The sequence below is a fragment of the Macaca fascicularis genome, chromosome 3, assembly GCF_037993035.2.
Source record: "Macaca fascicularis isolate 582-1 chromosome 3, T2T-MFA8v1.1".
In the NCBI taxonomy this organism is placed as follows: Eukaryota; Metazoa; Chordata; class Mammalia; order Primates; family Cercopithecidae; genus Macaca; species Macaca fascicularis.
The window spans coordinates 44,656,009-44,678,889 of record NC_088377.1 but is presented as its reverse complement, the minus strand read 5'-3'; the positions used below and the strand labels follow the sequence as shown (position 1 = coordinate 44,678,889).

At 50.1% G+C, this 22,881-nt stretch overlaps 1 protein-coding gene across 1 annotated transcript in view; it reads left to right on the top strand.

Moving 5' to 3' along the window:
* LOC135970077 (uncharacterized) overlaps window positions 1-16,415 on the top strand; it is a 66,172-nt gene extending 49,757 nt beyond the window's left edge. Inside the window, exons 5-10 of the mRNA XM_074036516.1 lie at window positions 1,233-1,274; window positions 7,675-7,741; window positions 7,822-7,947; window positions 8,627-8,722; window positions 10,066-10,142; window positions 14,049-16,415. Of these exons, the coding sequence (XP_073892617.1) occupies window positions 1,233-1,274; window positions 7,675-7,741; window positions 7,822-7,947; window positions 8,627-8,722; window positions 10,066-10,142; window positions 14,049-14,057 (417 nt within the window). The 3' untranslated portion in view covers window positions 14,058-16,415. The remainder of the gene's footprint in view (window positions 1-1,232; window positions 1,275-7,674; window positions 7,742-7,821; window positions 7,948-8,626; window positions 8,723-10,065; window positions 10,143-14,048) is intronic.
* Window positions 16,416-22,881: the final 6,466 nt, after the last annotated feature.

Sequence of the window (22,881 nt, the reverse complement as noted above, 5' to 3'; positions counted from 1 at the left end):
ATATATATATGCTTTTATATATATATATATATATACAGCATATACATACACACGCATATACATACACACACACACACACACACACACACACACACAAATGAGGTTTTTTAGACGGAGTCTCACTTTGTTTGTTGCTCAGGCTGGAGTATAGTGGTGCGATCACAGCTGTCACTTCCACCTCCGAGGCTCAAGCGATTCTCCTGCCTCAGCCTCCCAAGTAGTTGGGATTACAGGGACAGGTGGTAGGGAGCCGAGATTGTGCCATACCACTGCACTCTAGGGCGACATACAGAGACCCCATCCCCTTAAAAATGTTTTCTTACAATATTTTTTGGGGGATGGAGTCTTGCTCTGTCACCCAGGCTGGAGTGACACAATCTCGGCGGTACGGCTCAATCTCGGCTCCCTGTGACCTCTGCCTCCCGAGTTCAAGAGAGTCTCCTGCCTCAGCATCTTGAGTAGCTGGGATTACAGGCATGTGCCATCACACCTGGCTGATTTTTGTATTTTAGTAGAGATGGGGTTTCACCATGTTGACCAAACTGGTCTTGAACTCCTGACCTCAGGTGATGCACCTGCCTTGGCCTCCCAAAGTGTGGTGATTACAGGCGTGAGTGTCTGTGTCCAGCTGTTTCTTCAGAATAAATTTATAATAATTACATTTTTGGGTAATGGGTTGGGGTTGTAGTAAATTGCACATCGATTACTGAGACACAGATACACATACTCATTAAGAAAAACTCCAGTCAGTCGTGGTGGTTGACCCCTGTAATCTCAAGGTTTTGGGAGGCTGAGGCGGGCAGATTGCTTGAACCCAGGAGTTTGAGACCAGCCTGGGCAATACAGTGAGACCCCCATCTCTACCAAAAAATTTAAAAATCAGCTGGGCGTGTGACACACCTATAGTCCCAGCTTCTTGGGAGGATCACCGGAGCTTGGGAGTCCAAGGCTACATTGAGTAGTGATTGCATCGCTGCGTTCCAGCCTGGGTGACAGAGTGAAACCCCGTCTCAAAAAACAAAAATCCAAGTCAGGCCTCACCAGAGTGAGTCCCTATGACATTTGCAAGGTGAGGGCTTTGCTCTGATAATGGGGACCCTTCAGAGAAGGTTTTCTCCCACCTGTGCCCTTGAGGGGTGGGGTGCGGGGTGGTCCCAGCAGTTGATCAGGAGCCCCTGGACAAGCGTGGCCTCTCACATCCTCTCTCCCCATCCCGACGTCTGCCTTCACAGGTGTCTGCTTTCCCACAACAGCAAAGAAGAACCATGGCCCAGGTGAGTGTGGCATGTCTTTCTACTGCGCTTTTTCAGCAGGGATTTCGGATGCTCATAAGAACGTGTCTAATAAAGGCTGGGCGTGGTGGCTCACACTGGTAATCCCAGCACTGTGGGAGGCCAAAGTGAGCAGATCACCTGAGGTCAGGAGTTCGAGACTAGCCTGGGCAACGTGGTGAAATTGCATTGCAGCCTGGGTGACAGTAAGACTCTGTCTCAAAAAAAAAAAAAAAAAAAAAAAAAAAATCTGGTAAAATGCAAACAGAAGTGAGGATCAGTGAAAACAGGAAGGAAGGAAGATCACAGCTGTGGGAAGGACAGCGGGGAGAGACTGGAGAGGCTGCTGCAGCTGTGAGATGCCTTGTAAATTTTTGAGACAGGGTTTCACTCCGTCATCCAGGCTGGAGTACGGTGGCATAATCTCGGCTCACTGCAATCTCTGCCTCCTGGGTTCAAGCAATTCTCCTGCCTCAGCCTCCTTACAGGCACCTGCCACCACACCCAGCTAATTTTTGTAGTTTCAGTAAAGATGAGGTTTCACCATGTTGGCCAGGCTGGTCTCAAACTCCCGGCCTCAAGTGATCCAACCACCTTGGCCTCCCAAAGTACTGGGATTACAGGTGTGAGCCACTGCGCCCGGCCCAATGCCTGGTAAATTTGTATCTGACATTCCTGTCACTTGAAAAAGGCAGGCAGATTCCATCTAATATACGACTTGTGTTGTCTGTTTTGGACAACCGTGTCTACTTCTCAGGAGAAATACGGCTTTTTCAGGCATTTAAAAATGTATTTGATCTTTGTATGCGAGATGTAGCAGGCCTGTTCCTCAATAACCACCACAGCAAATCTCTTGTGAGTTTCCTCCCCCTCTGTGTAAACAGCAGGTATTATGCCAAAGCTGCCGTCTGTGGTTCTGTTGGTTTGGTTTGAGGATGCAGAACACTCAGGCCTACAGAGACAGCCTTGTGTGGCGCCAAGTGACCTGGATGTAACACTGCATTACCTAGAGGAACGAATGAACGAACTGCGTGTTCTTGAAATGACCTGCCATGTCTACCGCCACACCACCCGGAACGTGCCTGATCTCATCTGAAATTGCTTGCCATGATGGTTTTTATTTTTTAAATTAAAAAAAACTTTTTTGGCCGGGCGCGGTGGCTCAAGCCTGTAATCCCAGCACTTTGGGAGGCCGAGACGGGCGGATCACGAGTTCAGGAGATCGAGACCATCCTGGCTAACACGGTGAAACCCCGTCTCTACTAAAATACAAAAAAAATTAGCCGGGCGAGGTGGCGGGCGCCTGTACTCCCAGCTACTCGGGAGGCTGAGGCAGGAGAATGGCGTAAACCCGGGAGGCGGAGCTTGCAGTGAGCTGAGATCTGGCCACTGCACTCCAGCCTGGGCAACAGAGCTAAACTCCGTCTCAAAAAAAAAAAAAAAAAAAAAACTTTTTTGAGATGGAGTCTGGCTCTGTCACCCAGGCTGGAGTGCAGTGGCACGATCTTGGCTCACTTGCAACCTTCACTTCCCGGGTTCAAGTGATTCTCCTGCCTCAGCCTCCTGAGTAGCTGGGAATATAGGCAGGGACCAACATGCCCAGCTAGTTTTTGTATTTTTAGAGATGGAGTTTCATCATATTAGCCAGGCTGGTCTCGAACTCCTGACCTCAGTTGATCCGCCCCCTTGGCTGCTAGCTCTCTTTGCATGTGAGTGACATCAGTGTTTTCCATCAGTCTGGAAGCTTTCTCCTTCTTCCGCTCTTCACCCCGGGTTCTAGGAATGTGTGAGTGTGGAGTGCACTGGTCAGAAGTTCTAATTCAAGTTCTAATCCTTGAAGTTTTAAGAGCCAGAAATCCAACTAGAAGTAGGTTAGGATTAAAAAAAACAAAAAGTAATTCTAGAACTTTGGGAAGCTGAGGCAGGAGGATTGCTTGAGGCCAGGAGTTCAAGACCAGCCTGGGTAATGTGGCAAGACCCCATCTCTACAAAAACAAAAATTAGCCAGGCATGGTGGCACATGCTTGTATTCACAGTTGCACAGGAGGCTAAGGTGGGAGGATCACTTGACCTTAGGAGGTTGAGGCTGCAATGAGCTGTGATCATGCCTTTGGACTCCAGCCTGGGCAACAGACAGAGAGCCTGTCTCAAAAAAAAAAAAAAAAAAAAAAAAAATCTATAAGGCAGCATGCAAGCCTTGGGAAGAGCAGGTGTGCAGTCGGGCTCCAGAGGCATCTGGCAACCCAGGTATCGCCAGGAATCTTTCTTGTTCCCTGTTCTCTGCTTCTGCGACTTTCTCCTCAGGCTGACTTTGTCTATGTGGCCAGAAATAGCGTAGCCACAGCTCGTCTCCTGACAGCTGCAAGTTCTGCCGCGGTGAGGGACTGAACCTCCTTTCACTGATCCAGTTTGAAAGCTCTCTGGGGAGGATTCCATTGGTCCAGCCTGGCTCAGGTGTATCAGGCCCTCTGTCCGGGCAGCTGTGCACAGGGCAGGAAGGGGTTGGTCCCAGAGGAAGATGAGGCCTCGTGAACTTTACCACTGTCCACTCCAGGAAGGAAAATGCTCACAGAGCCTGGGTTTCTTTGTGCTTTGTGAAGCCAGGGATGTCTGGGTGTTTCACACCAGAAATGTCTCAGAGCAGTAGAAGAGGCTAGAACAAGGTGGCGAGCCACACCTGCCCTGTCTGTGAAGCTGGACGTTTCACTTGCTGTCTTCCTTGGAAACACTTTTTTTTTTTAGGTGGAGTCTCACTCTGTCACTCAGGCTGGAGTGCAGTGGCACAATCTCAGCTCACTGCAACCTCCGCCTCCTGGGTTCATGCCATGCTCCTACTTCAGCCTCCTGAGTAGGTGGGACTACAGGTGCCCACCACCACTCCCAGCTAATTTTTTTGCATTTTTAGTAGAGACAGGATTTCACCATGTTAGCCAGGCTGGTCTCGATCTCCTGACCTTGTGATCTGCCCGCCTCGGCCTCCCAAAGTGCTGGGATTACAGGTGGGAGCCACTGCGCCCAGACGGAAGCCACTGTTTTGGACGAAGCCAAGTGCCACTGGGAATGACTCCCTGTTAGGGCAATCTGTGCACTAAAGATGACAATGACCCGTTTCAACGCTGTCTGTCCAGCACTTTTGTGGTCTCTGTGCTTTTCATATGTTATTTCATGAATAAACCCATGAGAGGCATATCTACAGAAATTATATATTTACTTAGCATTATATATTTATATAGAAATCATATATGAATAAATTACATAGAAATTGCAAAGACATATGTATTAACTATGTAGACATTGTGTATATATATACTAGACATATGTGAACTACATTATATATTTATATGTATGTATGTATATGTACATATACTACATAGACGTCTGACATGATAGCTCACGCCTGTAATCCCAGCACTTTGGGAGGCTGAGGTAGGCAGACCACCTGAGGTCAGGAGTTCGAGACCAGCCTGGCCTCATGGCAAAACCCTGTCTCTACTAAAAATGCATAAATTAGCTGGGTGTGTGCCTGTAATCCCAGCTACTTGGGCGGCTGAGGCAGGAGAATCACTTGAACCTAGGAGGCGGAGGTTGCAGTGAGCCAATACTGCACCACTGCATTCCAGCCTGGGCAACACAGTGAGACCCCATCTCAAAAAAAAAAAAAAAAAAGGCCGGGTGCAGTGGCTCAAGCCTGTAATCCCAGCACTTTGGGAGGCCGAGATGGGTGGATCACGAGGTCAGGAGATCAAGACCATCCTGGCTAACACGGTGAAACCCCATCTCTACTAAAAAACACAAAAAACTAGCCGGGCGAGGTGACGGGCACCTGTAGTCCCACCTACTCGGGAGGCTGAGGCAGGAGAATCGCTTGAACCCGGGAGGCGGAGCTTGCAGTGAGCTGAGATCCAGCCACTGCACTCTAGCCTGGGCGACAGAGCAAGACTCCGTCTCAAAGAAAAAACAAACAAAAACAAAAAAATCCAGTCACTGGCTTCAGCAGCCTTTAGCCCTTGGTCATAAGTTTTCTAGAGATCGGAGTGTGGAAGAGAACCCAGGCTCCTCAGGGTGATTGGAGATCTGGGCTTCTTTATGGATTGCCTCTCCCCCTCCCACATAGCTCCCGGTCCCTGCTGCTGCCCCCGGGCTGTGCCCTGCTTCCTGACCCTCCTCTGCACGTACTTGTCCCACTTTTGGGGACACTTTGGGTCACCCATTTGCCTGTGAGCATCCCTCACCACCCCAGCAGCCTGTGTCCGGGGCGCCCACTGCAGCCCTCTCTACCCAGCATCCCCCCTTGATCTCCGCCGCAGTGACGAAAGCACCCCAACCCTCACTTTTGTTTTTTTGAGGCAGACTCTTGCTCTGTGGTCCAGGCTGGAGTGCGGTGGCGCCATCTCGGCTCACTGCAAGCTCCACTTCCCGGGTTCAAGTGTTTCTTCTGTCTCCTGAGTAGCTGGGATTACAGGTGCCCAGCACCATGCCCAGCTAATTCTTTTGTATTTTTAGTAGAGATGGGGTTTTACCATGTGGGCCAGGCTGGTCTTGAACTCTTGCCCTCAAGTGAGCCACCTGCCTCGGCTTCCCAAAGTGCTGGAATTACAGACGTGAGCCAACCTGCCCGGCCTCAAATTATTTAAACTTTCATTAAACAACATAGTGAGACCCCACCTCTACAAAAAATTTAAATAAAATTAGCTGGGTGTGGTGGCATATGCCTGTAATCCCAGCTACTCGGGAGGCTGAGGCGAGAGGATCACTTAAACCCAGGAGTTAGAGGCTCAGCAAGCCATGATCACACCACTGCACTCCAGCCTGGACAGAGACAGACCCTGTCCCAAAAAGATCTAAGGCCAGGGGCCGCGGCTCACACCTGTAATCCCAGCACTTTGGGAGGCTGAGGCGGGCAGATTACCTGAGGTCAGGAGTTCAAGACCAGCCTGACCAACGTGGAGAAACCTCTTCTCTACTAAAAATACAAAATTAGCCAGGCGTAGTGGTGCATGCCTGTAATCCCAGCTACTCAGGAGGCTGAGGCAGGAGAATCGCTTGAACCCGGGAGGCAGAGGTTGCGGCGAGCCAAGATTGCGCCACGGCACTCCAGCTTGGGTGACAAGAGTGAAACACTCTCCAAAAAAAAAAAAAAACAAAAACAAAAACAAAAACTCTATATGTGTGTATATATATATCTCTCTATATACAATATATAGATATAATAGATAATATCCTTGTATTTTATATATACACACACACACACACATACACACACACACCTCTTATATTTTCTTCTAAAAGGTATAAATTAAAAATGTTTAAATGGGGGTCTTTAATTCATGGAGAGGGGATGGGAGGGGTGAAGGACCCAAGCCCTGTTCTGCATCTGTGGAATCCCTTCTCTGCATTTCTCTTGCTGTTTTAATTTTGAGCATAGCTTATATTGAGGATTAGAATCGTGCGCTAATTTAGCTCCTGCTATCCTCTTGTCTGGCGCCTCCCACCTTTTTTCCACATCAGATCATCTGTAGTTCCCCTCCTTAAATACCGTGAGATGCAAGTCCCCATTTCCTACAGGGGGAAAAAAAAACAGGCACTTCTACGCACGCTCTCTCCCTCTCCCGCACACACCTTACACCCTGCATTTTCATTCTCTTTGTGGCTCCTACCAGACTTTTCCGTGCCTCCTTTGCCCATGCCAGGCCTCTTGCTAGGAATATCCTTCAGACCTCAGATCACTCTGTTTATCTTTCGTGATTCTGCTCGCCCGTGACCTCCTAGGAAGCTTCACTTGACAGTACGTTGGATCTGGCTGCTGTCTTCCTCGTGTCCATTCTGTATGTAACCACATGTCTACCACCGCCTACAGCGTAGTCTTACGGTACAGCTCTCTTCATGTGTTCATCTGCAGCAACACTTCTAAGCACCTGTAGAACAGGAATGATTTTGTGTTTAGCCCTTGACCCCAAGCACCTGGTAGAACACCGGCAGCGTGCCAGGTCCTTGAAAGGTGCTTGATTGTTGAAGGAATGAAGAGATCCAGTAGGAATGAAGAGATCCAGTAGTGAGATTTTTTTTTTTTTTTTTTGAGATGGAGTCTTACTCTGTTGTACAGCCTGGAGTGCAAGGGCAGGATCTCAGCTCACTGCAACCTACGCCTCCTGGGTTGAAGCGATTCTCCTGCCTGAGCTTCCCTAGTAGCTGGGATTACAGGCACCCACCAGCACGTCCAGCTAATCTGTTTTTTGTAGAGACGGGGTTTCACCATGTTGGCCAGGCTGGTCTCAAACTCCTAACCTCAAGCAATCTGCCCGTCTCAGCCCCACAAAGTACTGGGATGACAGGCGTGAGCCACTGCACCTGGCCGAGATATTTTTTCTAATGATTTTTTTGTTTTCTCTTCCACAAAGTGTAGTACAAAGTTAGGGGCGTGCTCAGCTTCCTACCTAACCTAACATGGGGAGAGCTGACCTCAGAAGGTGGTAAGAGCAATCTCCTCTACGCCTTTGCCATGGTACCCAGTGCCAGCCACTCCACATTCATCAGCCATGTGCTGTCCCAGGGGTCACTGTCATTCGGGGACGTGGCTGTGGGCTTCACCTGGAAAGAGTGGCAGCAGCTGGACCTGGAGTGGAGGACCCTGTACCGGATGTGATGCTGGAGAACTACAGCCACCTGCTCTCTCTGGGTGAGGAGGACTTCCCCGTGGTCCTCGGGTTACATGAACTCTTTTTCTTAGTTGTGTAAAACTGGGGAACTGCTCACACACTAAAAGTGCTAGGCTGGGCATGGTGGCTCATGCCTGTGATCCCAGCATTTCAGGAGGCCGAGGTGGGAGGATTGCTTGAGCCACAGGTGCAAGACCCGATCTATACAAATTAAAAAATGAGCCAGGCATGGTGGCATGTGCCTGCAGTCCCAGATACTTGTGAGTCTCAAATGGAAGGATCACTTGAGGCCCGAGTTCAAGACTAGCCTGGGCAACAGAGCAAAACCCCATCTCTACAAAAAAATTAAATTAGTTGAGAGTGGTGATGCATGCCTGTAGTCCCAGCTATTTGGGAGGCTGAGACGGGAGGATCACTTGAGTGCAGGAGGTTGAGGCTGCAGTGAACTGTGATTGTGCCATTGCACTCCAGCCTGGGCAACAGAGCAAGACCCTGTGTCAAAAATAAAAGTGCTTGGCCTTGGGTTTCAGTGGTCAAAGAGTCTCGATGCCACTTGGGGTCCTTGTGAAGTTACCTGCCAAGCGAAACAGCTCTTCTCTGGCTGAGACGTCCACCGTTTGTTTTGCAAGCTGAACTGTCTGCTTGCTTGGAAGGCCCAGCTGGCTCAGCACAAATCCTTTAACTGTTTCTCCCGAACAGGGTGTCAAGTCAGCAAACCAGCTGTGATCTCCAGTTTGGAGCAGGGGAAGGAGCCATGGATGGAGGAGGAAGAGATAAGGACGTGGAGCTTCCCAGGTGAGTGGGTGGCCTGCAGGGGGCTGCGGGATGAGGCTCCTGGAAGTCTACAAAGCAGAACGCATGGATGTTTTCGGTTTTTTTTTTTTTTGAGATGGAGTTTTAGTCACCCAGGCTGGAGTGCAGTGGTGCAATCTCAGCTCACTGCAACCTCTGCCTTCCAGGTTCAAACCATTCTCCTGCTTCAGCCTCCTGAGTAGCAGGGATTACAGGTACATGCCACCATTCCTGATTAATTTTGTATTTTTAGTAGAGACTGGGTTTCACCATGTTGGTCAGGCTGGTTTCAAACTCCTGACCTCAGGTGATCCACCCACCTTGGCCTCCCAAAGTGCTGGGATTACTGGCGTGAGCCATGGCACCCTGCCGGATGTCCTCTTGTTTCAGGCAACTGTTCTTAAAAGCCTGGAATCTTGGCTGGGCGCGGTGGCTCGCGCCTGTAATCCCAGCACTTTGGGAGGCAAAGGCGGGCGGATCATGAGGTTAGGAGATCGAGACCATCCTGGCTAACACAGTGAAACCCCATCTCTGCTAAAAATTAGCCGGGTGTGGTGGCACGCATCTGTAGTCCCAGCTACTCGGGAGGCTGAGGCAGGAGAATCCCTTGAACCTGGGAAGCAGAGGTTGCAGTTAGCCAAGATTGCGCCACTGTGCTCCAGCCTGGTGACAGAGCGAGACTCATCTCAAAAAAAAAAATAAATAAATAAAAAAAATAAAAGCCTGGCATCTTTGCAAGCAGCTGTGGACATTTGGCCCTAAACCGTGAGATGCCTCAGTGATCCTGCCACCTGCACACATCACTACACGATTCCTTTCCTGTCCTTGGATTTTAGAGAAAGGCGCATTCTATTTTTTTTTCTTTTTTTGAGACAGTCTGGCTGTTGCCCAGGCTGGAGTACAGTGGTACGATCTCGGCTCACTGCAAGCTCCGCCTCCCAGGTTCAAGCGATTCTCCTGCTTCAGCCTCCTGAGTAGCTGGGATTACAAGCACGTGCCACCATCATGCTCAGCTAATTTTTGTTGTTGTTGTTGTTAGTAGAGATGGGGTTTCACTATATTGGCCAGGCTGGTCTTGAACCTCTGACCTCAGATGACCCTCCCCCACCTCTGCCTCCCAAGGTGCTGGGATTACAGGCATGAGCCACCGCTCCTGGCCCTCTTTTTTCTTGTTTTGAGAGAGGGTCTTGCTTTGTTACCCAGACTGGAATGCAATGGAGTGATCATAGCTCACTGCAACCTCCAACTCCCGGGCTCAAGTGATCCTCTTACTTCAGCCTCCTGAGTAGCTGCTACTTCAGACACATGCCATCACACTGAGCTTTTTTTTTTTTTCATTTTTGTAGAGATGGAGTCTCCCTATGTTGTCCAGGATGGTCTGGAACTCCTGGGCTCGCGCGATCCTCCTGCCTTAGCCTCCCAAGTAGGTGGAACTACAGGCATGAGCCATATGCCTGACCGTCTATTTTCATTTGTCCTTTGATTCTGCTTTGCTGTCCCCACTAAGACCTCGATTGCTAAGTCTTCCTGTAGAATCTTCCGTATTTTCCCTGTGGTTATAAAACAGGCTTTCTCCTGTGTTCAGAGATTCATTCATCTGCCCTTTGTTAAAACAGCTATTACTTTGTGCCATTTGTTGTTCTTTTCATCTTTTTCTTTCACTGTGAAGTGCCTTAAAAACATATTTGCTACACGTATAATTTAGTCCCCATTCTCTTCTTCACACCCACAAACTGGTGAAAGCTATTCCTGTCCTTTAGTGTACTTAATGACTTTATTTATTTTTGAGATGGAGTCTCCCTCTGTCGTCCAGACTGGAGTGTAGTGGCACGATCTCGGCTCATTGCAACCTCTGCCTCCCCAGTAGCTGGGACTACAGGTGCGCACCACCACACCTGGCTAAGTTTTGTATTTTTAGTAGAGATGCCATTTCACTGTGTTGGCCAGGATGGTCTTGATCTCCTGACCTCGTGATCTGCCTGCCTCGGCCTCCTGAAGTGCTGGGATGACAGACATGAGCCCCTGCGCCTGGCCAACTTGATGACTTTAAATCACTGCTGTCTCCCTCTCAGCTCACCTTCGTGTGGCATTGATTCATGCTGATCACCAAGTTTCTGCTGTAGAAAATGAAGGGGCTGGGTTATCTGGAGCTGGCAGCATCTTTTCTATTAAACGCTCATTCAGAGGCCAGGCATGGTGGCTCACGCCTGTAATCCCAGCACTTGGAGAGGCTGAGGCAGGCAGATCATATGAGGTTAGGAGTTCAAGACCAGCCTGGCCAACATGGTGAAATCCCATTTCTACTAAAAATACAAAAATTAGCCGGATATGGTGGCGTGCGCCTGTAGTCTCATCTAATCAGGGGGCTGAGGAGGGAGGTTTACTTGAGCCCAGGAGGTTGAGGCTACAGTGAGCTATGGATCCTTCAGCCTGGGCAACAGAGCGTGACCCCATCTCAGAGAAACAAAAATGGAAGTTCAGCTAGCACCAGTAATGGAATCAGAAGTAATTAAACCCTCCAGGCATGGCAGCTGTCACCTGTAGTCCCAGCACTTTGGGAGGCTGAGGCTGGAGGATTGCTTGAGTCTAGGAGGTCGAGGTTGCAGTGCGCTATGATCACACCACTGCACTCCAGCCTGGGCGAGACCCTGTCTCTTTAAAAAAAAAAAAAAAAAAAAAAAAAAAAGAAAGAAACTTGGCTCATCTTCCAGGTTTTTAGTAGAGATGGGGTCTCACGATGTTGCCCAGGATTGTGTTGAACTCCTGGGCTCAAGCGATCCTCCCACCCCGGCCTCTTAAAGTGCTTGGATTACAAGTGTGAGTCACTGTGCCTGGCCGATCTTAGAGGTTAATGTCAGCTTTGTCTACTTCATGCATCTGGTTACTCTACTGTCCAGCCTGGTGTATGACCTTTTATATGACTTTTACATTCTTCTTTCAAGACCGTGTAATATGGCTCTATTCTGCCTAATGGGCTATACTCAGTATAACCCCACGGGGAGAAGAGCTGTTATTTCATTTGTCCATGTTTCTTTAAGAAGCTCTGGGGGACACTCCTTTAAACCCTCTTTGGATCAGGACAAGGATTCTTTGTCAAACATTTGTTCAGGACACTGCTAATTAATTGATGATCCACACCGAAATTACTTGGGGAACTTTAAAAATACCCCTGGCCTGGGTCTCACCCTAGAAATCTGATGGAGATGAACAGGTGGTCTTCACCTCAGAAATTTAGCAGTTCGGCTGGGCGCGGTGGCTCACACCTGTAATCCCAACACTTTGGGAGGCCGAGGCGGGCAGATCACAAGGTCAGGAGATCGAGATCATTCTGGCTAACACGGTGAAACCCCGTCTCTACTAAAAAATAAAAATAAATTTTAAAAATTAGCCAGGCGTGGTGGTGGGCGCCTGTAGTCTCAGCTACTCGGGAGGCTGAGGCAGGAGAATGGCGTGAACCTGGGAGGCGGAGCTTGCAGTGAGCCAAAATCACGCTACTGGACTGCAGCCTGGGCAACAGAGTGAGACTCCATCTCAAAAAAAAAAAAAAAAAAAAAAAAAAAAAAAAAGAAAAAAAAATTCAGCAGTTCAGCTCAGGAACTTTTTTTTTTTTGAGACAGAGTTTCACTCTTGTTGCCCAGGCTAGAGTACAGTGGTGTGATCTCAGCTCACTGCAACCTCTGCCTCCCAGGTTCACACGATTCTCCTGCCTCAGCCTCCCGAGTAGCTGGGATGACAGGCACCCACCACCACACCTGGCTAATTTTTTTGTATTTTTAGTAGAGATGGGGTTTCTCCATGTTGGTCAGGCTGGTCTCAAACTCCTGACCTCAGGTGATCCGCCCACGTCAGCCTTCCAAAGTGCTGGGATTATAGGCATGAGCCACCGCGCCTGGCCAGGAACTTTTTTTTTTTTTTTTTTGAGACAGAGTCTTTCTCTGTAGCCCAGGCTGGAGTGCAGTGGTACAATCGTGGCTCACTGCAACCTCTGCCTCCCGGGATCAAGCAGTTCTCCTGCCTTAGTCTCCCAAGTAGCTGAGATTACAGGCATTCACCACCATGCCTGGCTAATTTTTGTATTTTTAGTAGAGATGGGGTTTCACCATGTTGACCAGGTTGAGTCTCAGACTCCTGACCCCAGGTGATCTGCCCACCTTGGCTTCCCAAAGTGCTGGGATTACAGGCGTGAGCCACTGCACACAGCCGGGAACTTCTAAACAGAGGAGTGACTCCCTTGAGTCGGACATGAGCCTCAGAGGTGAGGCAGCAGGTAGTGTCTTTGGTTTAAAATGTAAATGAAGATACACCAGGTGTGGTGGCTCATGCCTGTAATCTCAGCATTTGGAGAGGCTGAGGCAAAAGAATCACTTGAGGCCAGGAGTTCGAGACTAGCCTGGGCAACATAGTGAAACTCCATCTCTACAAAAAAAGAAACTAGGCATGAGCCACTGTGCCTGCCTAATTTTTATAATCCCAGCTAATTGGGAGGCCAAGGCAGGAGGATCACCTGAGGGCAGAAGCTCAAGACAAGCCTGGGCAACATAGTGAGACCCCCATATCTACAAAAACAGTTTTAAAAACTAGCTGGATGTGGTGGCATGCACCTGTAGTCCCAGCTACTTGGGAGGCTGAGGTGGGAGGATCGCTGGAGCCCAGGAGTTTGAGGCTGCAGTGAGCCATGATCGTACCCCCATTCTCCAGCCTGCATGATGGAGTGAGACCGTGTCCCCCCAAAAAACCCAACAAAGTGGTAATACAGGCATCAGGAGACAGCAGGGAGTCTGACTCTGAGGCCAGGATGGCTTGTGTGGACTTTAGTATTCTTCTGTTAGACATCTTAAAGATCCATAGGTCCATGTGAGGATAAGTCACTGCAGAAAATGCCTCTAGCTCCAAGATAATTCCTTTAATAATAAAGATCTCACGGCTGGGTGCGGTGGCTCACGCCTGTGATCCCAGCACTTTGGAAGGTAGAGGCGGATGGATCACCTGAGGCCAGGAGTTCGAGACCAGCCTGACCAACATAGTGAAACCCTGTCTCTACTAAAAATACAAAAAATTAGCCGGGCATGGTGGCGGGTGCCTGTAATCCCAGCTACTCAGGAGGCTGAGGCAGGAGAATCGCTTGAACCCAGGAGGCTGAGGTTGCAGTGAGCTGAGATCGCACCACTGCTCTCCAGCCTGGACAATGGTGTGAGACTCCATTTAAAAAAAAAAAAAAAAAAAGCTGTCTTAAATCTCTTTAGGGGTGATCATGTTCCACATGCCTGCAGCATCTGGGGAGAAGGCTGGGAGGCTCTCCTGCTCCAGGGCTACGGCTTTTGTGTTTCAGGTTCCCTGACACCAGCCTTAAGAAACCACAGAGAAGGATGGAAATGGTATGAAGAAGAGACTCTTCCTCTTTCCCAAGACTCCTGAAGCCATTGGTGGCTTCCTTCTTGGTGCGCCTCACTGGCATAGACGTAATTCTTCCCAATCAGCCTTGACCGGCATGCACGTTCGCCAGCCAGAAGGTTAGGTAGGCAGAGGCTACCTGCACTGACCATGCCTCTGAGGTTCCTGGCTCCTAAATGGTCCCTTCAGGAGGTATTTGTTTTTGAGACAGGGCTTTGCTCTGTTACCCAGGCTGGAGTACAGTCCTGCAATCACAGCTCACTGCAGCCTCCACCTCCTGGGCTCGTGATCCTCCCGCCTCAGCCTCCCATGTAGCTGGGACTACAGGCACACAGCATTACACCTGGCCAATTTTTATAGAGGTGGGGTTTCACCGTATTACCCAGGCTGGTCTCAACCTCCTGGGCTCGAGATCCTCCTGCCTTGGCCTCCCAAAGTGCTCCAGTATGCCGAGCCCAACAACATTTTTGATCATCACGTAGGGGAGTGGGGTGGAGGGTGCCACTGGCATCCAGTGAATAGAGAAAGATTCAGGGTGTGGCTGAGCATTTTATAATGCATGGGACATCCCTCAACAGCAAAGAACCATCCAGCACAAGACATCAACAGACGCAGCAGCGCTAGGCTGGTGTTGGATTGGCGGTCCTTGCGTGCCATACTTACGTTTACATCCAGTAGGCGTTGGGGAGGCTTAGATGGCTCCGAAATGGTGAGATTCCCCTCAGTGGGGGAAATCTCAGGACAGATACTGCTTGGCACCCAGCATCAGACGAAATCCACCTGGTGACCCATCCCCGGCGTCCTCTGGCCGACCATGCGTTGCAGGGCCTCCTCCATGTCCTGGTTCCGCAGTGTGTAGGTGGCTGGTACAGCAGCAGGGTGACAACGTAGATGAGCGAGACCAGCTTGTCCTCCTCAAGGGAACGGCTGCTCAGGGGCCTGGCATACATGGCTGTGGCACAGCCGTAGTGGAGCACGGCCACGGTGAGGTGGGATGCCACCGTGTTGAAGGCCTTGCGGCGGCCTGCGACCCTCCCAACGCCCAGGACGACCACCAGCACCCAGGTGTAGGAGAGCAGGATGAGGAGCAGGGGCAGCAGCAGCAGGCAGGGCACCAGGAGGACGCGCTCCTGTGGGGCCCGGGACCCGCAGGCCAGCACCAGCATGGCCGGGAGGTCACAGAAGACGTGGTTGACCAGGCCGCCATGGCAGAAGGCCAGCTGGAAGATGGCCGTGGTGAGGCCCAGGGCCGGGATACAGCCACCTGCGCAGCAGGCGGCCAGCAGGCCCCAGCAGACGTCTACGGTCATGAGCTGAGGGTAGTAGAGCGGGCAGCAGATGGCCAGGTAGCGGTCGAGGGCCATGGCAGCCAGCAGCAGGCACTCGGAGCCCCCCAGGGCCACAAAGAGGCCCATCTGGGCAGCGCAGGTGGAAGGGGCAGGAGGACGCCGGCCAGCATGCGTGGCGTGAGCACTAGCGTGTAGGCTGCCTCCACCGCGGGCGCTGCCCCCAGGAAGAAGTACATTGGTGAGTGCAGGGCAAGGTCCACCAGGGCCGAGCCCAGGATCAGAAGGTTCCCCGCCAGGGTGGCCAGGTAGAGCGGCAAGAGGAGGGCGAAGAGCAGCACGCGGAGCAGCCCAGGATCACCAACTCCTGCAGGGCTGTCCCGTTGGACTCAGGCCAGCAGCTCGCGTTGGGGTCAGCGGCAGGGACAGGAGTGCAGGCTGGAAAGGTGTCACTGTAACACCTCCCTCCCAGACACCTGCATGCCTTTTGCTTGTCCTAGCCCCAGAACCCCATGCCCAGCCTTCCGGGGACCCCCCCCCTTGCTTCTCACTCTGACCCCACATTCTCTCAAGAACCCAGAATCCTCCCCTCCATCAGTCCTGGGCATCCCTCACTTCCCACTGTCCAATGTCCCCCGGAAATTCAGATGGCTGGAGCTGCTGTGCTGTGCCCTGCATGCTTCCAGGCACCCAGGGGTCTCCTTCAGACCTGGCCACCCGCCCTCCCCATTCTATCCCACCTCGTCCATACCTAGGGAGCCAGGCATCCTGGTTTCCAGCCTACAGTGAGGAGGAAGAGCTGCACCCGGCGGGGAAGAAGGACTGGAGGGAGTCCGGGTTCTCCCGGGTGATCTCTGCGTGGAGTGGGCTTGGTTCTGAGCGGCAGGAAGGACCAGTCCTGCAGACAGAGCCATGTGGGTGAAGCCTCAGGAGCAGTGGGAGTATCCTCTGTGCACAGAGGCCGCCTGACCCCCTGCACGCCTCCCAGCCCCATGCTGATAAAACAAGCGCATCCGTCATCTCTCCTGCCCTGGGATGAGTGCTTTATGAGTCCCTTTACTTCCCCTTTGCTGGATTCAGGACAAACCCATTGCAATCCTGGGTTCATCATTTCTCCCTCAGTCGCAGAGAAAATAACTACCAGGGAGGAGCATCCATCCTCTCCAGGGAGGCAGCCGCCTCGTGAGGAAGAGCAGCCTTCACGAGTCAGAGCACCTGCTGCCATGGTCGTGAGGAGAATTCCAGTCCTTCCTCTTAGATGCAGAGTCATATATCATCATCACTACTGAGACTGGGTCTTGCTCCATTGCCCAGGCTGGAGGGCAGTGGTGTGATCTTGGCTCACTGCAATCTCCACCTCCTGGGTTCAAGCAATCCTCCCATCTCAGTCCCCCAAGTAGTTGGGACCACAGGTGTACACCACCACATCTGGATAATATTTTTAATTTTATTTTTTGAGATAGTGTCTCACATCACTCTGTTGCCCAGGCTGGAGTGCAGTGGTGCAGTCTCAGCTCACTGCAGCCTCTGCCTCCCAGGTTCAAGCGATTCTCCTGCCTCAGCCTCCCGAGTAGGGGGGACTACAGGCATGTGCCACCATGCCCAGCTAATTTTTGTATTTTTAGTAGAGACAGGGTTTCACTGTGTTGGCCAGGCTGGTCTCAAACTCCTGACCACAGCTGATCAGCCTCAGCCTCCCAAAGTGCTGGGATTACAGGCATGAGCCACTGTGCCTGGCCTAGTTTTTCTATTTTTTTGTTGAGACAGGGTTTTGCCATGTTACCCAGGCTGGTCTTGAACTCCTGGACTCAAGTGATCGTCTGCCTCGGCTTCCCAAAGTGCTGGGATTACAGGGGTGGACTACTGCACCCTACCTTTTTTTTTTTTTTCTTTTGAGACAGGGTCTCACTCTGTTAACTAGGTTGGAGTGTGGTGGTGTGATCACAGCTCACTGCAGCCTCAACCTCCCAGACTGAGGCAGTCCTCCTCCCTCAGCCCCCAAGTAACTGAGACCATGGGTGCATGCCACCATACCTGGCTATTTTTTTAAAAAATTATTTGTAGAAAAAGGGTCTCCTTATATTGCCCAGGCTGGTCTCAAGTGATCCTTGTGCCTCAGCCTCCCGAAGTGCTGGGATTACAGGTGTGAGCCACCACACCCAGCCCATATGTTTAAAAAATTTTTAAAAACTTTACATTTTTTAAAATTTCAAGACTTTAAATTTTTTTAATTTTAAAAAATTTAAGCATTTTTAAAATTTAAAGAAACTAAAAAATTTTTAAATTTTAAAAATCTTAAAAATTTTTAATTTCAGAAAAGCTTTAAATTTTTTTAAGTTAAAAAAAAAAAGTTTTTTATAGAGATGGGGTCTAGCTGTGTCACCCAGGCTGGTCTCAAGCTGTGGGCTTCAAGTGAAACTCCTGCCTCAGCCTCTTAAGTAGCTGGGACTACAGGTGTGTGCCACAATGCTCAGTTAATTTTATTTATTTTATTTGTGTAGAGATGGGAGTCTTGCTATGGTGCCCAGGCTGGTCTCGAACTCCTGGGCTCAAGTGAGCCTTAGCCTCCCCAAATGCTGGGATTACAGGCGTGAGCCACCACACCGAGCCCAGAACCATATTTTCCACCGCCTCCTAAACACTTCCACCAACCCTTCCAACTCAACCTGTCCCAAGTTCAATGTGTTATTTCTAACCCAAGCTTCTCCCATCTTTCTGGGAATGGAGCTGGCCCAGTGCCAAAATCAGGAAGATTTATTCCAGATTAATTCTCTCTCCTGCACCCTCGAATGCAACTGGGCCCCACAGACGTACCTCCACCTTGGAAGTTCTTCTCTTTCCCCTAAGTACTGTTTTCCCTTTCCTTTCTGAGAAAGAGTCTCGTTCTGTCACCCCGGCTGGAGTGCAGTGGCGAGATCTCGGCTCACTGCAACCTCCGCCTCCCTGGTTCAAGCAATTCTCCTGCCTCGGCTTTCTGAGTAGCAGGGATTACAGACGTGTGCCACCACACCTGGCTAATTTTTGTAGTTTTAGTAGAGAAAAGAGCTCACCCTGTTGGCCCGGCTGGTCTCGAACTCCTGACCTCAAGTGATCCACCCGCCTTGGCCTCCCAAAGTGAACCACCAGGCCTGGCCATGTCTTTCTCTTTCCTAACAGATCCTCCTTGATCTTCCAGTCGCAGCCAACTTCTGAATCACTTTTCCATGCCACCAATTGGAACGGCCCTTTGGATCCACAGGTATCAGTTCTTTGCTTAACAATCCCTCTCGACCATCAGGGTCGAGTCCACACTCCTTAGCATGGCATGCGTGGTTTTTTTTTTTTTTTGGAGACAGAGTTTCGCTCTTGTGGCCCAGGCTGGAGTGCAGTGGTGCAATTTCAGCTCACTGCAACCTCCGCCTCCTGGGTTCAAGTGATTCTTCTGCCTCAGTCTCCCAAATAGTTGGGATTACAGGTGCCCGCCACCACGCTTGGCTAATTTTTGTATTTTTAGTAGAGATGGGGTTTCGCCATATTGGGCAGGCTGGTCTTGAACTCCTGACCTCAGGTGATCTACCCACCTTGGCCGCCCAAAGGCACTTGGGGTCATTCACAAGGTCATGCCCCGCATCATTTTTTGTTCCCTTCCCCTGTGCAACACGTACCCGGGTTGGAGTGAGGGACTCACATCCTGAATACACCGTGATTTTGCTCAAGCTGTTCTTGTTTCCTGAATTTACCTACCTGGAAAAGTTCTAGTCGTCCTCCAAGGCTGCATGCATACGCCACATCCTGGGTGACAACCCTTGTTCCCCAGGCAGACTCGGTGCCACCCTCTAATCCCACCGTCATTTAGGCAACTCCACTAAACTCCGTTTCCTGCAATCAAAGATTTGAATTGTGTTTATCTGTGTTGTTTGCTGAATTATCGTAAGTGAAGGAATGGCCAGGCGCGGTGGCTCACGCCTGTAATCCCAGCACTTTGGGAGACCAAGGTGGGCAGATCACAAGGTCAGGAGTTGGAGACCAGCCTGGTTAACATGGTGAAACCCCGTCTATACTAAAAATACAAAAATTAGCTGGGCATGGTGGCAGGCACCTGTAATCCCAGCTACTCAGGAGGCTGAGGCAGGAAAATCACTTGAACCTGGGAGGCAGAGGTTGCAGTGAGCCGAGATCACGCCACTGTGCTCCAGCCTGGGTGACAGAGTGAGACTCCGTCTCACAATAAATAAGTGAAGGAATTAGTTATGCTATCCTTATTTCTCCCTAATGTGTGCCTCCTCTCAATGTCCCCCTGACTTGGGGTTCTGTCCCTGGAACCTCAGAGAGCCAGAGGCTCCAGCCTTGTGCTGCAGCCAATTGCTCCAAATTCTGTTGGATCCTCCCCTAAAAATGCCCCTTGGCATTTGCCATCAGTTACCATCAATCTCAGATGAGGTACCTGCAATAAATCAGCTTCATGGTCAGTACTGCCTCAAATTACTAGAATCACGTCCATCTGCACACCCAGCCAAAGGTCAACCACCCAGTCTTCCTCTGGACTCACTGAACTGAGGCACATCCTTCTCCTCCTCCTCTGTTTCTTCATATATCCCAATCCTCGAGACTTTATATTCCTTTAAAGATGCCTTAAAGAATTAAAGGTAGATCTACCATTCGATCCAGCAGTCGTACTCCTGAGTATCTACCCAGAGGAAAAGACATCATTATATGAAAAAGACACGCATATTTATAGCAGCACAATTTGAAATTGCAAAAATATGGAACCAGCCCAAATTCCCATCAATCAACGAGTAAAGAAAATGTGTGTGTGTATACATATACATACACATACATATGCATATATACATACACACACATACATATACATATACATATCACAGAATACTACTCAGCCATAAAAAGGAAAGAAATAATGGCATTTGCAGCAACCTGGATGGAGTTGGAGACCATTCTTCAAAGTGAAGTAACTCAGGAATGGAAAACCAAACATTGTATGTTCTCACTTATAAGTGGGAGCTAAGCTATGTGGATGCAAAGGCGTAAGAATGATACAATGGGCTGGGCATTGTGGCTCACGCCTGTAATCCCAGCTCTTTGGTAGGCTGAGGTGGGTGGATCAAAAGGTCAAGAGATCGAGACCATCCTGGCCAACATGGTGAAACCTTGTCTCTACTAAAAATACAAAAATTAGCTGGGCATGGTGGCAGGCGCCTGTAGTCCCAGCTACTCGAGAGGTTGAGGCAGGAGAATTGCTTGAACCCAGGAGGCAGAGGTTGTGGTGAACAGAGATCACGCCACTGCACTCCAGCCTGGCAACAGAGCAAGCAAGACTTTGTCTCAAAGGGGAAAAAAGAAAGTCATTTGAGTGGGGCTTTTCCAGGCAGTTGCCTTATAGGTGAAGTACTGACAATTCTCTGAAGATAGGGCTTTTTGGCGAGTTTCAAACCTATTTTCTCTCAAATGGTTGCTAATTTTTTTTTTTTTTTGAGACGGAGTCTCGCTCTGTTGCCCAGGCTGGAGTGCAGTGGTGCGATCTCGGCTCACTGCAAGCTCCGCCTCCCGGGTTCACACCATTCTCCTGCCTCAGCCTCCCAAGTAGCTGGGACTAAAGGCGCCTGCCACCTCGCCCGGCTAGTTTTTATATTTTTAGTAGAGATGGGGTTTCACTGTGTTAGCCAAGATGGTCTCCATCTCCTGACCTCATGATCTGCCCACCTCAGCCTCCCAAAGTGCTGGGATTACAGGCATGAGCCACCACACCTGGCTTTTTTTTTTTGAGATGGAGTCTTGCACTGTCATGCAGGAGTACAGTGGCGCAAACTCGGCTCACTGCAATCTCTGCCTTCTGGGTTCATGCCATTCTCCTGCCTCAGCCTCCCAAGTAGCTGGGACTACAGGCGCCCGCCACCACGCCCGGCTAGTTTTTGTATTTTCAGTCGAGGCGGGGTTTCACCGTGTTAGCCAGGATGGTCTCAATCTCCTGACCTTGTGATCCGCCCACCTCGGCCTCCCAAAGTGCTGGGATTACAGGCGTGAGCCACTGCGCCTGGCCTAAATTGCTGGTGTTTACAGCTACTGTGGGTTTTTTTTTTTTGAGATGGAAGGATCTCACCCCCCATTGCTCAGATTAAAGTACAGTGGCATGATCATGACTCACTGCAGCCCCGACTTCCCAGGTTCACGCAATCCTCCCACCTCAGCCTCCCAAGTACCTGAGACTACAGGCTTGTGCCACCACGCCTAACTAATTTTTGTATTTTTTGTAGACATGGGGTCTCGCCATCTTGCCCAGGCTGGTCTTAAACTCCTGGGCTTAAGCAATTTGCCCACCTTAGCTTCCCAAAGTGCCGAGATTACAAGTGCGTATCTGGCCAAGTCTATTGGATTTTAAGGCTATCACAGAGCTGAGAAGAATGAAATGGGAAGGTCGTATGTCACAAAGCTCATTGGTCGTGTGAAAGGAAATTAAATCTTGGGAACCCAGGCTGGGCATGGTGGTTCACGCCTGTCACTCCAACACTTTTGGATTTATCTGCCAGATAACCTGGGGTCAGGAGTTCGTGACCAGCCTGGCCAATATGGTGAAACCCCATCTCTGCTAAAAATACAAAAATTAGCTGGGTGTGGTGGTACGTGCCTGTAATCCCAGCTACTCAGGAGGCTGAACCAGGAGGACTGCTTGAACCCAGGAGGCAGAGGTTGCAGTGAGCCAAGATTGTGCCACTGCACTCCAGGTTGGGTGACAGAGTGAGACTCCATCTCAAAAAAAAAAAAAAAAAAAAATAGGCTGGGTGTGGTGGCTCACACCTGTAATCCCAGCACTTTGGGAGGCTGAGATGGGCGGATCACGAGGTCAGGAGATCGAGACCATCCTGGCTAACACGGTGAAACCTGGTCTCTACTAAAAAATACAAAAAGTTAGCTGGGCGCGGTGGCGGGCGCCTGTAGTCCCAGCTACTCGGGAGGCTGAGGCAGGAGAATGGCGTGAACCCGGGAGGCGGAGCTTGCAGTGAGCTGAGATGGCGCCACTGCACTCCAGGCTGGGCGACAGAGTGAGACTCTGTCTCAAAAAAAAAAAAAAAAAAAAAAAAAAAAAAATAAAAATAAAAATAAAAATAAAATCTTGGGACCTCAACCTCATTAAGCCAAAGGGAAAAGTCAAGCTGGGAACTGGGTTGTGCAAACCTGCCTCCCCATTTTTGGGTTTCTAAATAAGATGGTTACAAGATGAAAAGCTACAAGCCTCCCCCACATTTTGCCCACAAGGAAATTCCTAGTGAGCTGCAAGATCTTTAAGGTGTTTCTGTTAAAATTTCACCATGGCAATGGAAACTGATAGCATATCTTTTAAAGGGGCAGTCAACCCGCTGCCCACCAGACACAAATGCATATCAGATTGCTCCCCTGCCCCATTTTCTCTATGTTATCTTGTGTAAAAAAAATGCCAGGCAGGCATGGTGGCTCATACCTGTAATCCCAGCACTTTGGGAGGCCGAGGCA